This window comes from Lepidochelys kempii, chromosome 10, assembly GCF_965140285.1.
Source record: "Lepidochelys kempii isolate rLepKem1 chromosome 10, rLepKem1.hap1, whole genome shotgun sequence".
In the NCBI taxonomy this organism is placed as follows: domain Eukaryota; kingdom Metazoa; phylum Chordata; order Testudines; family Cheloniidae; genus Lepidochelys; species Lepidochelys kempii.
In genome coordinates this window covers 85,606,513-85,620,290 of record NC_136389.1, presented here as the reverse complement: position 1 = coordinate 85,620,290, position 13,778 = coordinate 85,606,513, and the positions used below count along the sequence as shown (strand labels likewise).

General features: G+C 44.1%; 1 protein-coding gene across 2 annotated transcripts in view; it reads right to left on the bottom strand.

Moving 5' to 3' along the window:
• IQGAP1 (IQ motif containing GTPase activating protein 1) overlaps positions 1 to 13,778 on the bottom strand; it is a 185,572-nt gene that overhangs the window by 75,127 nt on the left and 96,667 nt on the right. For both annotated transcript variants that reach the window (XM_073304652.2, XM_073304653.2), the window contains one exon: positions 3,237 to 3,400. In XM_073304652.2, coding sequence (XP_073160753.1) covers positions 3,237 to 3,400 — 164 coding nt within the window. The remainder of the gene's footprint in view (positions 1 to 3,236; positions 3,401 to 13,778) is intronic.

The following is a 13,778-nucleotide window of genomic DNA, read 5'->3' as shown; positions in this document are numbered from 1 at the left end:
CTGTATGAAACTCTCCTCCTCAAGTTACCACAGGCAGAGAAATCTAGCATCTCCTTCTCCAGGGAGAAGAGAAAAAGGCAAGGTCAGTTTCTGACTCCAAACTACCCAAAGCAGGCACACCCCAACAAGAATCATGCCCCTTACCCTTTCCCCAGCTAAGAAGATGAACCACTTACTTATCTCCCTAACTTCTGCTTGTTATTTAGCTAGTGCTGAAACCCTGCCAGACTCTTTAAAGAAGATTCAGAAGATAAGGTTCCCACTTACAATCTATACCAGACAATCATCAGAGCAGGGAAAGGAAGCAAGAGAAGTAAGCGACGATTAGCAGGCAGCTTGTTGGTAGCATATGTTTTGTGTGATCTCTCCTTCCCCAAGTCTCTCAATGAATTGGTTATTCATTGGTCTCTAACATTTATTTTCTGTATTATAGGTGTAAACAGGTGTAAAATATAGCTTTAACTATATTTTACATTAAAAAACTGATATGAAGAGAATGTTAATATTGCAAAGTCAAGCACTTAAAAGTTAGGAAACGCAAAAATGAAGGCTTCCTATATGAACTTCATTTGATTGATTATGATTCAAGCTTTAATTACATGATTACATGCTATATTTTCCACAGGACCTTTGTCTCATTCAGTGCTCAGAATGGTTATCGCTCAATAAAAGGATAGCTAGTTAATATTTCTTTTTAATCCTTGTCATTCAACATTTGACCATTACTACATTATATACATGCAAACCCTGCACTCAATATACAATCATCAATTTCCTCATGGGTTTTCTATGGTGCTCTCATTATAGCACACATGCGGCACAGAGGGTATGTCTACAATATAGTTGGGAGAGACCCTCCAAGCAATGTTCCCTCTAATTTTTTCCATCCACGTGCGTAACGAATTTTGTTATGTGCACCAATATTGAGGTAATGTGCGGATGTGCGCCACTAATAGAAACAAAAAACCTAGATATAATATATATTTTTTAAACGTTACCATAGGGATAATTACTCCAGCCAGGACAGGTTAGGCATTTTAGAATTCACTACTCAATTAATTAAATTTAAGCATAAGAGAGAAATAAAATTATGAAATAGACTAGTTAAACTAAAATAACAGCACTTTGAAAGAATAAAACTACAGAGAATGTATGTGCATTGCAGGAAGTACCAAGTAGTAACACCACCACCACCACGTGTTGGGAGGCGAGCATGCGCTGTCTCTTTAAGGCACTCACCAGAAAGCAGCAGCTGCAGCTCTCCTGCTCCTGAACCCTGTCCCCCCTCCCCTGCTCTCCAGAGATGGGGTACATGGAGAGGGGGGAAGCGGACACCCTAACATCAGTGCTTCCCCTTCCCCCGCCCCTCTGCACAGCAAGCAGGAGGGTCCCGGGAGCGGGTCAGACCAACCACCTCAGCTCAGACCCAGGGAGTAGGATGGGTTTGGGTTTGAGTGGCTAGCCCAAGCCTCTGCCAGTGTCACAATGTCCACACAGCTATTTTTAGTGTGCTAGCATGAGTCCTGCTAACATGAATCTGTCTACCTGGGCTGGAAGGCTCAGTCCCAGCTGCAGTGTAGACACAGCAGGGAGATTAAGTCCCAAATTGTTAACTGCCCACAACATTTGGGTACCCAACCTGAGACCCCTCTAGAATCCGATTTTTTCAGAATACTGAGCACTTTATATGCTCACAGTACAGTTCCCACTGATTTCACTTACAGTTGAGTGCTCAGCATTTTTGCAAATCAGACCCCAGGTCTCTCAGTTAGGGCAGCCAATAAATGAGGAACACACGTTGGCAACCACCTGTCAAAAGTTTGGTTTAAGTGACTTGTCCAGCATCACAAAGGAACTTTGTGTTAGAGGCAGGGATATAATCCAGTTCTTCAGCATGGCATTCAACTGCCTTAACCAAGAGACCATTCTTTCTCTTCCTGCAGCTCCCTGCCTCATTCACTACATACCTTCCATCTTTTGGAACAAATGAACCAGGGTCCTACAGAAAAATCTCTTTTCCTACAGAACCCTGAGTCACTGTCCATCCTGTGCATAGGATGAGGCACAGGTCCTGTGGGGAAAAAAATAGTATGTGATCACAAAATTAAAGGCTGTATGATAATGCATATACACAAGGAGGCCAAATTAAGGTTGCACTGACAACCTAAATTATGTTATTTTTTAGTTTTGATTGCTTGACTTTTCAACTTTAATGTTCTTTTAATGAAATATCATCCTATAAAAAACGTCAACAGGGAAATATTGTGTAGGAGTAGAGAGGTTATATTACCCCTGTGGCATTGGTGCAACTGCTACTAGACTCTACGCTTCAAGAAAGATGTTGAAAAATTGAACAGGATTCAGAGAAGAGCTAAAAGAATAACTTGTGATCTGGAAAATCTTCCATACAGTGAGAGAGAAAGACAATAATTCAATCTATTATCTTACTAAAGAGAGTGCTAAAAGGTGATTTGATCAGTCTACATGTACCTCACAGGGGAAGATATTTAATACTAGAGGGTTTTTTAATCTAGCAAAGGCAGAACAAGATCCAGTAATAAAATGAAAATTTATAACAGTGAGGGTAATTAACCACTCTTACAATTTACCAGAGGATGTCCATCACTTGGGGGAATTTCAATCAAGACTGGATGTCTCTCTAAAAATTCTTGTTCATGCATAAATTATTGGGCTTGTTGCAGGGATTACTGAGTGAAAATTCCATTGCCTATGTTACATCAGAGCTCTCCCTCTTGGTCTTAAAAATCCATGAATCCATGAAAATTGCAGGTTTTGAGAAGTTATAAATCCAGTGATTTTGGGTCTGTGTATTTGCTGCACACTGAAGGACCTCACTTCTGAAAATTACCCAAAAGCCTGTGTGTGCTCTCAACAAAAGTGCTGCACACTATAGAATCGGTGCTCCAAGAGTCCCAAAATGCATTAGTACAGCCTCTGTTCTATGCACTGAACTGAAGCAACAACAAGAGATGCAATGATCCATTGCAATACAATCATCATGTCTGCAGCGGTTTCCTTGGTTTATGGGGACATCCAGCTTGTGGTTGCAAAACTATTTTTCTTTAGTGTAGAAAAAACCTAAGTGTCAAAATATGATCATCCCCACAGAAGGCCTGACAATTGCTTCACTGACATCAGCACTATTTCTGCCATAATCACACAACAGAATACTGGACTACAAAAAATTCTGCAGAGACCTGTTTAATAGCACTCACCTGTGCTTTCTCCCTCTTGGCTCGGATCAACGTGTCCTGGTAGTGCTGTGCTACCTTTGGGGTTACCCCTTCCAGTTTTGCTGCAGGGATCTGTAAGGCTTGAAGGGTCTTTCCGGTGTCTCCCTCGTCAAGAGCTTCATTAATAAGCCCAATTGCTAAAATCCCTAGAACAGAAAGAATAAAAGGGACAGTTTCTGGTCAGCAGAAGATCCAGTGCTTCACCACCCTCCTAGTGAAAAAGTTTTTCCTAATATCCAACCTAAACCTCCCCCACTGCAACTTGAGACCATTACTCCTTGTTCTGTCATCTGCTACCACTGAGAACAGTCTAGATCCATCCTCTTTGGAACCCCCTTTCAGGTAGTTGAAAGCAGCTATCAAATCCCCCCTCATTCTTCTCTTCTGCAGACTAAATATTCCCAGTTCCCGCAGCCTCTCCTCATAAGTCATGTGTTCCAGTCCCCTAATCATTTTTGTTGCCCTCCTCTGGACGCTTTCCAGTTTTTCCACATCCTTCTTGTAGTGTGGGGCCCAAAACTGGACACAGTACTCCAGATGAGGCCTCACCAATGTCGAACAGAGGGGAACTAATCACATCCCTCGATATGCTGGCAATGCCCCTACGTATACATCCCAAAACGCCATTGGCCTTCTTGGCAACAAGGGCACACTGTTGACTCATATCCAGCTTCTCGTCCACTGTAACCCCTAGGTCCTTTTCTGCAGAACCGCTTCCTAGCCATTCTGACCCTAGTCTGTAGGGGTGCATGGGATTCTTCCGTCCTAAGTGCAGGACCTCATCAGATTTCTTTTGGCCCAATCCTCCAATTTGTCTAGATCCCTCTGTATCCTATCCCTACCCTCCAGCGTATCTACCACTCCTCCCAGTTTAGTGTCGTCTGCAAACTTGCTGAGGGTGCAGTCCACGCCATTCTCCAAATCATTAATGAAGATACTGAACAAAACCGGCTCCAGGACCGACCCTTGGGTCACTCCATTTGATACCGACTGCCAACTAGACATGGAGCCATTAATCACTACCCGTTGATCCCAATGAGCTATCCAGCTTTCTATCCACCTTATAGTCCATTCCTCCAGCCCATACTACTTTAACTTGCTGGCAAGAATACTGTGGGAGACCATACCAAAAGCTTTGCTAAAGTCAAGGAATAACACATCCACTGCTTTCTCCTCATCCACAGAGCCAGTTATCTCGTCATAGAAGGCAATTAGATTAGTCAGGCATGACTTGCCCTTGGTGAATCCATGCTGACTGTTCCTGATCAATTCTGAAGCACTCTGAGGAGAGCAAAGTGATTCCTTGAGGACCTGCTCCATGATTTTTCCGGGGATTGAGGTGAGGCTGACTAGGTGAGGCTGACTAGCTGACACACGCTAGTCAGCCTCACCTCAATCCTTGGATCCTCCTTGGATCCTCCTCCTTTCCTTTTTTAAAGATGGGCACTACATTAGCCTTTTTCCAGTCATCCAGGACCTCCCCCAATCACCTCCCCCAATCACCATGAGTTTTCAAAGATAATGGCCAATGGCTCTGCAATCACATCCGCAAACTCCTTTAGCACTCTCGGATGCAGCGCATCCGGCCCCATGGACTTGTGCTCATCCAGCTTTTCTAAATAGTCCCAAATCACTTCTTTCTCCACAGAGGGCTGGTCACCTCCTCCCCATGCTGTGCTGCCCAGTGTAGTAGTCTGGGAGCTGACCTTGTTCGTGAAGACACAGGCAAAAAAAAGCATTGAGTTCATTAGCTTTTTCCACATCCTCTGTCACTAGGTTGCCTCCCTCATTCAGTAAGGGGCTCACACTTTCCTTGACTTTCTTCTTGTTGCTAACATACCTGAAGAATCCCTTCTTGTTACTCTTAACATCTCTGGCCAGCTGCAACTCCAAGCGTGATTTGGCCTTCCTGATTTCACTCCTGCATCCCCAAGCAATATTTTTATACTCCTCCCTGGTCATTTGTCTAATCTTCCACTTCTTGTAAGCTTCTTTTTTGTGTTTAAGATCAGCAAGGATTTCACTGTTAAGCCAAGCTGGTCGCCTGTCATATTTTCTGTTCTTTTTACACATCGGGATGGTTTGTCACTGTAACCTCAATAAGGATTCTTTAAAATACAGCCAGCTCTCCTGGACTCCTTTCCCCCTCATGTTATTCTCCCAGAGGATCCTGCCCATCAGTTCCCTGAGGGAGTCAAAGTCTGCTTTTCTGAAGTCCAGGGTCTGTATTCTGCTGCTCTCCTTTCTTCCTTGTGTCAGGATCCTGAACTCTACCATCTCATGGTCACTGCCTCACAGGTTCCCATCCACTTTTGCTTCCCCTACTAATTCTTCCCAGGTTGAGAGCAGCAGGTCAAGAAGACACTGCTCCTAGTTGGTTCCTCCAGCACTTGCACCAGGAAATTGTCCCCTACACTTCCCAAAAACTTCTTGGATTGTCTGTGCACTGCTGTATTGCTCTCCCAGCAGATATCAGGGTGATTGAAGTCTCCCATGAGAACCAGGGCCTGCGATCTAGTAACTTCCGTTAGTTGCCAGAAGAAAGCCTCGTCCACCTCATCCCCCTGGTCTGGTGGTCTATAGCAGACTCCCACCATGACATCACCCTTGTTGCTCACACTTTTAAACTTAATCCAGAGACTCTCAGGTTTTTCTGCAGTTTCATACCGGAGCTCTGAGCAGTCATACTGCTCTCTTACATACAATGCAACTCCCCCATCTTTTCTGCCCTGCCTGTCCTTTCTTGAGGAACCTTTTAGTAGTTGGGTGTGACAGCACTGAATACCTTTCTACAGTTTGGTGGAAAGCTGTTATAGCCACTAGCTGAGCCCTAAGAGAGCTTAGAGATTGTCCCAACTGTTTTAGGGTCAAAGCATAATCTAGGATATGCGGAAGAGTCGCAGATGTTGGGGAGATTTGTTGTAATGTGCATCAAATCTGAAACCTGGATCATTTCTGCAGGTAAATATGTTGTGTCAAGGACTACTGTGAAGTAGTACCTCCTGTACCTCCCTTGAACAGGAGCTTTCTAGGTGTTGGAACCAAGCAGGAGCCATGTCTTGAGGTGGAGAATCCCCAAGTTGGGATGCAGGGTATGTCCTCTGTTCTGCAAGAGGAGGTGTGGGATGGCCGGGAGAGGGATTGGTTGGCACATTACAAGCTCTGCCAGGTAAGGTTACCAGGTCTGTACAACCAAGCAGGAGCAATCCAAAGGACATGAGCTCCATCCCTTTTTATTTTCAGCATGACCTTTGACAGTAGGGGAAACAGAGGAAAGATGTAGAGAAGGTCCTGGTCCCAGCAGAGGAGGAGAGCTTCACCCAGGGAGTGTTGTCCCATTCCTGCTCTGGAGCAGTAGTGTGGACATTTCTTGTTCAGTGAGTGGTGAAGAGGTCTGTGGATGGTGTTCCCCCATCACCTTAATAGGTTGTGAAGCACTGTCAGTTGTATCTCCCAGTCGTGGTCGTGTGGCAATTTGCGAGTTTTTTGTGCCCGGTAAATAAGCCGCAGACAGTATAACGTCATGGGAGATGCACCAAATTCCATAGCCTCATAGCTTCTGCACATAGGAAGGGCAACCTGGCTCCCCACTGCCAACTGATGTAGTACATACACGCTATGTTGTCTGTTAGGATCTTTGCGTGTGATCCTGTGATCAGAGGGAGGAAAGGGGCGCAGGTGTTCCTGACCGCTCTTAGCTTGAGGACATTGACATGAAGGGGTATCTACGCAGGCAACTGTTTGCCTTGTATCGTGAGGCTGTTTAGATGTGCACCCCACCCTATGAGTGATGCACTGGTGGGGAGGAGCAATGATGGTGATGTTTGCAAGAAGGGCACCCCTTTGCAAACATTGGCTGGGTCTTTCCACCAGTCTGAAGAGTTTTTGATTACGGTGGGTAGTGACAGGGATTTGTCCAGCCTGTTCTTGTTTGTAAACTGAGCTGAACCATATTTGGAGGCATCACATATGAAGCCTGACATGTGATATTAGCACTGTGCACGCTGCCATAGGACCCAAGAGTTGGAGGCAGAGTCTGACTGGTATTTGTGGGCTGTTCTGAATGGTGTCTATTAGCGTGACTAAGGATAGGAACCTGTGTTGAGGTAAGAGGACATTGACCTGTAATGAATCAAGGTCGGACCCTATGAATTTCATGCATTACACTGGAGTGAGGGCTCATTTCTGGGTGTTCATCTGTAGACCCAGTTCCATAAACATGTGAATTGTAGCTTCAGTGACTTGGTGAGCCTCTCAGCGAGCTCGGGCTTTGAGGAGGCAATCGTCCACGTACAGGTAGATCGTTGAGAACATAAATGAGTGGCCACCACTGAGTGAACCTTGGAAAATACTCTCGGGGTTGATGATAGTCCAAAGGGGTGCACTCTGTATTGGTAGTGGTCACGTCCCAGAGTGAATCTGAGAAATCATCTGTGAGCCAGCAAGACTGAGATATGAAAACAAACATCCTGGAGGCTGAGGGCTGAAAACCAATCCCCCTGTTCCAGTGCTGAAATGATCGTTGATGAGGTGACCATCTTGAATTTTTGAGCCTTGACAAACTTGTTGAGAGCTCTGAGGTCTGGTATGGGCCTCCAACCTCCCTTCCTTTTGGGTATTAGGAAATAATAGATGCCTCGTAGATGCTGAAGTGGTTCTATGGCTCCTAACTGGAGGAGGTGATCTATCTCTAATCGTAGTAGCAACAAAGAGTCCTGTGGCACCTTAGAGACTAACAGACGTTGTCAAGGTTCCTCCCCTACTCTGAACTCTAGGGTACAGATGTGGGGACCTGCATGAAAACCTCCTAAGCTTACTTTCACCAGCTTAGGTTAAAACTTCCCCAAGGTACAAATTAATTTTATCCTTTGTCCCTGGATCTCCACTGCCACCACCAAACTCTAACTGGGTTTACTGGGAAATGTAGTTTGGACACGTCTTTTCCTCCAAAATCCTCCCAACCCTTGCACCCCACTTCCTGGGGAAGGTTTGGTAAAAATCCTCACCAATTTGCATAGGTGACCACAGACCCAAACCCCTTGGATCTGAGAACAATGAAAAAGCCTTCAGTTTTCTTACAAGAAGACTTTTAATAGAAGTAAAGAAATCACCTCTGTAAAATCAGGATGGTAGATACCTTACAGGGTAATTAGATTCAAAACATAGAGAATCCCTCTAGGCAAAACCTTAAGTTACAAAAAAGACACACAGACAGGAATAGTCATTCTATTCAGCACAGTTCTTTTCTCAGCCATTTAAAGAAATCATAATCTAACACATAAGTAGCTAGATTACTTACTAAAGTTCTAAGACTCCATTCCTGGTCTATCCCCGGCAAAAGCAGCATACAGACAGACACAGACCCTTTGTTTCTCTCCCTCCTCCCAGCTTTTGAAAGTATCTTGTCTCCTCATTGATCATTTTGGTCAGGTGCCAGCAAGGTTACCTTTAGCTTCTTAACCCTTTACAGGTGAGAGGATTTTTCCTCTGGCCAGGAGGGATTTTAAAGGGGTTTACCCTTTCCCTTATATTTATGACAGACGTATTGGAGCTTTCATGGGTGAATACCCACTTCGTCAGATTCATGTAGTGGAAATTTCCAGAGGCAGGTATAAATATTCAAGCAAGAATCAGGCTAGGGATAACAAGGTTAGTTCAATAAGGGAGGATGAGGCCCTCTTCTAGTAGTTGAGGTGTGAACACCAAGGGAGAAGAAACTGCTTTTATAGTTGGCGAGCCATTCACAGTCCTTGTTTAATCCTGAGCTGATGATGTCCAATTTGCAAATGAACTGAAGCTCAGCAGTTTCTCTTTGAAGTCCGGTCCTGAAGTTTTTTTTGCTGCAAGATGGCTACCTTTAAATCTGCTATTGTGTGTCCAGGGAGGTTGAAGTGTTCTCCTACAGGTTTTTGTATATTGCCATTCCTAATATCTGATTTGTGTCCATTTATTCTTTTACGTAGGGACTGCCCAGTTTGGCCGATGTACATAGCAGAGGGGCATTTCTGGCACATGATGGCGTAGATTACATTGGTGGACATGCAGGTGAATGAACTGGTGATGGTGTGACTGATCAGGTTAGGTCCTGTGATGGTGTCGCTGGTGTAGATATGTGGGCAGAGTTGGCATCGAGGTTTGTTGCATGGATTGGTTCCTGAGTTAGAGTTAGTATGGTGCGGTGTGTAGTTGCTGGTGAGAATATGCTTCAGGTTGGCAGGTTGTCTGTGGGTGAGGACTGGCCTGCCTCCCAAGGCTTGTGAAAGTGCGGGATCATTGTCCAGGGTGGGTTGTAGATCACTGATGATGCGTTGGAGAGGTTTTAGCTGAGGACTGTATGTGATGGCCAGTGGAATTCTGTTGGTTTCTTTCTTGGGCTTGTCTTGCAACAGGAGGCTTCTGGGTACACATCTGGCTCTGTTAATCTGTTTCCTTATTTCCTCGAGTGGGTATCAGTTTTGAGAATGCTTGGTGAAGATCTTGTAGGTGTTGGTCTCTGCCTGAGGGGTTGGAGCAAATGTGGTTGTACCTCACAATACCCACACGAGGAAATAAGGAAACAGAGCCAGACGTGTACCCAGAAGCCTCCTGCTGCAAGACAAGCCCAAGAAAGAAACCAGCAGCACTCCACTGGCCATCACAATTGAGTTGGGTGGTGGGAGGGAAAGGAAGAAATCAGATTCCTTGGTGGGGACATGGCATTATTTGTTTGCTCGCTTGAAGGTTGGTGCCACTGATGCTGGGGTTTACCACATTGACTTTGCCAGGTCTAAAATGGCCTTATTAAATCATGAGAGCGATCTTCGAAGAGGACGAAGAGTGGAGGATGTCAAGAAGTTGATGGTGGGTATCCTTGACTTCCTCCAATGGTATCTGGAGGGTGTCTGCCACCCTCGTTGCCAGTTCCTGGAAGAGACGGAAGTCATCTGCCAAAGACGGTGGAGGAGGCATGACCACTTTATCCAAAGAGGAAGATATAATCCTCGGTGTAACTTTCCCCTCAGTACCAGTTTCCTGTTCCTCCCTGACTTGGGGCAGTTCTGAAAACTTGGATGCTGCAGCTGAGGGGATGTGCCTCGAGAGTTCCCAGGTGAGGCTCAAAGCAGGAGAGGCTTGCTGGTAGTGTGCCACCCAAGGGTCCTAACATGGCCATTGGGATGGTGGGCGCCAATGCGTGGCCGTACCAAGATGGTGCCATCTGTGGGTGTATCTTTGGGCTTTGTTGGTAATAAGCACCATATAGAGCTTGGGAGGAGTACGGAGACACTAATTCCTCTGGCTCATTGAATCCTTGCTAGAGAGCGGAGGGGCATGGAATGGCAGCGGAGATACTTCCTGTGCTTGGCAGAGGCTCAGTATCAACAGGTGGGAACTCCAGTGCATCCAGCAGGCAGAGGTCTCTGGGATTCCACCAGTACCAACAGTCCCAATGGCTGTGGGAAAGACTCATATTTGCCAGGTGACTCATAGTGTGGGTCCAGAGAGCGGCCTCCATGAAGATCTACTTCTGTCTGCGCTCTCTATCCTTACAAAACTGGGGCCTTAGTTGCTGGCAAAATCCACACTTTTGTTGAATGAGGACTTCCCCAAGGCAAGGAATGCACTTGGAGTGCTTATCTGTTACAGGGATTTCCTCTTTGCAAAAGAAGCACTTCTTGAAGCTCAGTGAGCTGGGCATACCCTGCTGGGGGAAAGGTTCCCAACAAGGGAAGAGGCAGAAAAGAAATTAGTCTCTCTCTCTTTTTTTTTTTTTTTTTTTCATTTTTTTCTTTTTTTTATTTTTTAAAAGGCAAAATAAGAAAAGAAGAAGAAACTACAACTAGAACTACAACCATGAACTAGGAAGCTATCTAACTATAGAAATGTAGATTAAAGTAATGGTCTTAATGGACTGTGAACAGCTCCGTAGATTGGAGAGGGGGCAGGGGCAGCTGAGAATAAACTGAGGGCAGTTAGCCCACGTGGGCTAGATAGCCTCGTGGCGCTGCACAAGGAGAGACAGTGCATGTGCGGGCCTAACGGACACTGCTACCGAAGTTCTCTGATCATCAGTGCAGGGACGCGAGCACTCATACGGACACTACTCGAAGAAAAAATACTTTTTGCTGGACCATGCACAGTATTATTATTATAATTATTATTTATTGGTATTTCTGTAGCGCCGAGGAACCCTAGTCATGCATCAGGAGATCACTGTGCTAGGCACTGTACAAACACAGAAGTATGGTCCCTGCCCCAAAGAGCTCACAGTATGAAATTTCCTCTAAGTTAAAAGTTATACTAGTTACAGGACTATAGAAAGATATATGCAATATTGATGTTTGTTATGCAGATACAACCATTTACTGGTTTCTGGCTTGAATAAACTTTATTTTTGTTTAGCTGTACAAAAGTGGATTTCATGCGAGCAGCAGAAACCATCTTCTACAAATGGTTGAAACATAGGGGAAAGAAGAGGTCTTTAGAGGAAATGGGAGTTGGGAAACGATTGTGGAGTTTATGACACAGGACAATGGATCTAAGGACCATGTCTCTCTTTCTGCATATCTAGAAAGGGTGGGAGTTAATGATGGGGGGGAAGAATCAGTAGTAGGGTATCAACATAAAAAGCAGAATAACTTGAGGTACGGCCCAAACAGTCAAACAAAAAAAGAGTCTCATACAATTACATCACATAAAGATAGACAACTAAATATTGACTAATTTTATAAGTGCTTGTATACAAATTCTGTAAGTCTAATTACTAAGATGGGTGAACTTGAGTGCCTGATATTAAATGAGGATATTGATATAAGAGGCATCACAGGAATTTGGTGGAATGAAGATAATCAATGGGATATGGTAACACCAGGGTGCAAAATATACAGGAATCACGGAGTAGGTCATGCTGGTGCGGGAGTGGCACTGTATGTGAAAGAAACCATAGAGTCAAATATATTAAAAATCTTAAATGAATCAAACTGTACCACAGAATCCCTATGGATCCATGCTTGAACTCCATGCTTGAGTATAACAATACAAATGTACTACTGACCAGGAGGGTGATTGTGAAATGCTCAGGTTGATTAGAGAGGCTACAAATACAGAAAACCCAACAACAACAGGAAATTTCAACCCCCCATATTGACTGGGTACATGTTACCTCAGAACAGGATGCAGAGATAAAATTTCTAGACACCATTAATGACTGCTTCTTGGAGCTGCTAATCCTGGAATCCACAAGGGAAGACACAATTCTTGATTTAGTCCAAAATGGAGCACAGGATTTGGTCCAAGAGATGGCTGTAGCTGAACCACTCAGTAATAGTGACCATAATGTAATTAAATCTAACATCCTTATAGGAGAGAAAATACCAAAGAAACCCACCACAGTAGTATTTAATTTCATAAAGGAGAACTACACAAAAATGAGGAACTAGTTAAATGGAAATTAAAAGGTATAGTCTCAACAGTGAAATGCCTGCAAGCTGCACAGAAACTTTTTTAGAACACCATAAGAAAGGCTCAAGCAAAATGTATACCCCAAATAAAAAAAGAAAGTAAGAGGGCCAAAAACTGCCACTGTAGCTAAACAACAGAATAAAAGAGGCAGTCAGAGACAAAAAGACATCTTCTAAAAATTGGAAGTCAAATCCTAGTGAAGAAGATATTAAGGAGCATAAATTTTGGCAAGTCAATTGTAAAAGCACAATTAGGCAGGCCAAAAAAGAATTTGAAAAGCAACTAGCAAAAGGCACAAAAACTGGAATTTTTTTGTTGTAAGTACATCAGAAGCAGGAAACCTGCCAAACAATCAGTGGGGCCACTGGACGATAGAGGTGCTAAAGGAGCTCTTGTGAAAGAGATGGCAGTTGTGGAGAAGCTAAATGAATTCTTTAGCATTGGCCTTCACTGCCCAAGATGTGAGGGAGATTCCCTTACCTTAGTCATTCTTTTCAGGTGACAAATCGGCAATACTGTCCAGATTGTTCCAAAACCTCCTCTACTGAGATCTCAAATTAATAAATTGAACAGTAATAAATCACCAGAACCGGATGGGTATTCACCCAAGAGGTGTGAAGAAACTAAAATATGAAACTGCAGAACTATTAACTGTGGTGCATATCCTCTCTCTTAAATCAGCTTCTAAACCAGATGACTGGAGGGTAGCTAAAGTAACGCCAATTTTTTTTAAAAAGCTCCAGAGGTGATCCTGGAATTACAGGCTAGTAAGCCTAACTTCAGTACCAGGCAAACTGGTTGAAACCATAATAAAACAGAATTATCAGACACGTAGATGAACATGGTATTTTGGGGGAAGAGTCAGCATGGTATTTGTAAAGGAAAATCATGCCTCTCCAATCTATGAGATTACTTTAAGGGTGTCAACAAGTATGTGGACAAGAGTGATCCAGTGGATACAGTGTACTTGAACCTTCAGAAAGCCGTTGACAAGTGCCTCACCAATGGGTGAAAGTCCTCTCATGGGTCAGTAACTGGTTAAAAGATAGGAAACAAAGGGTAGAAATAAATGGTCAGTTTTCCCAG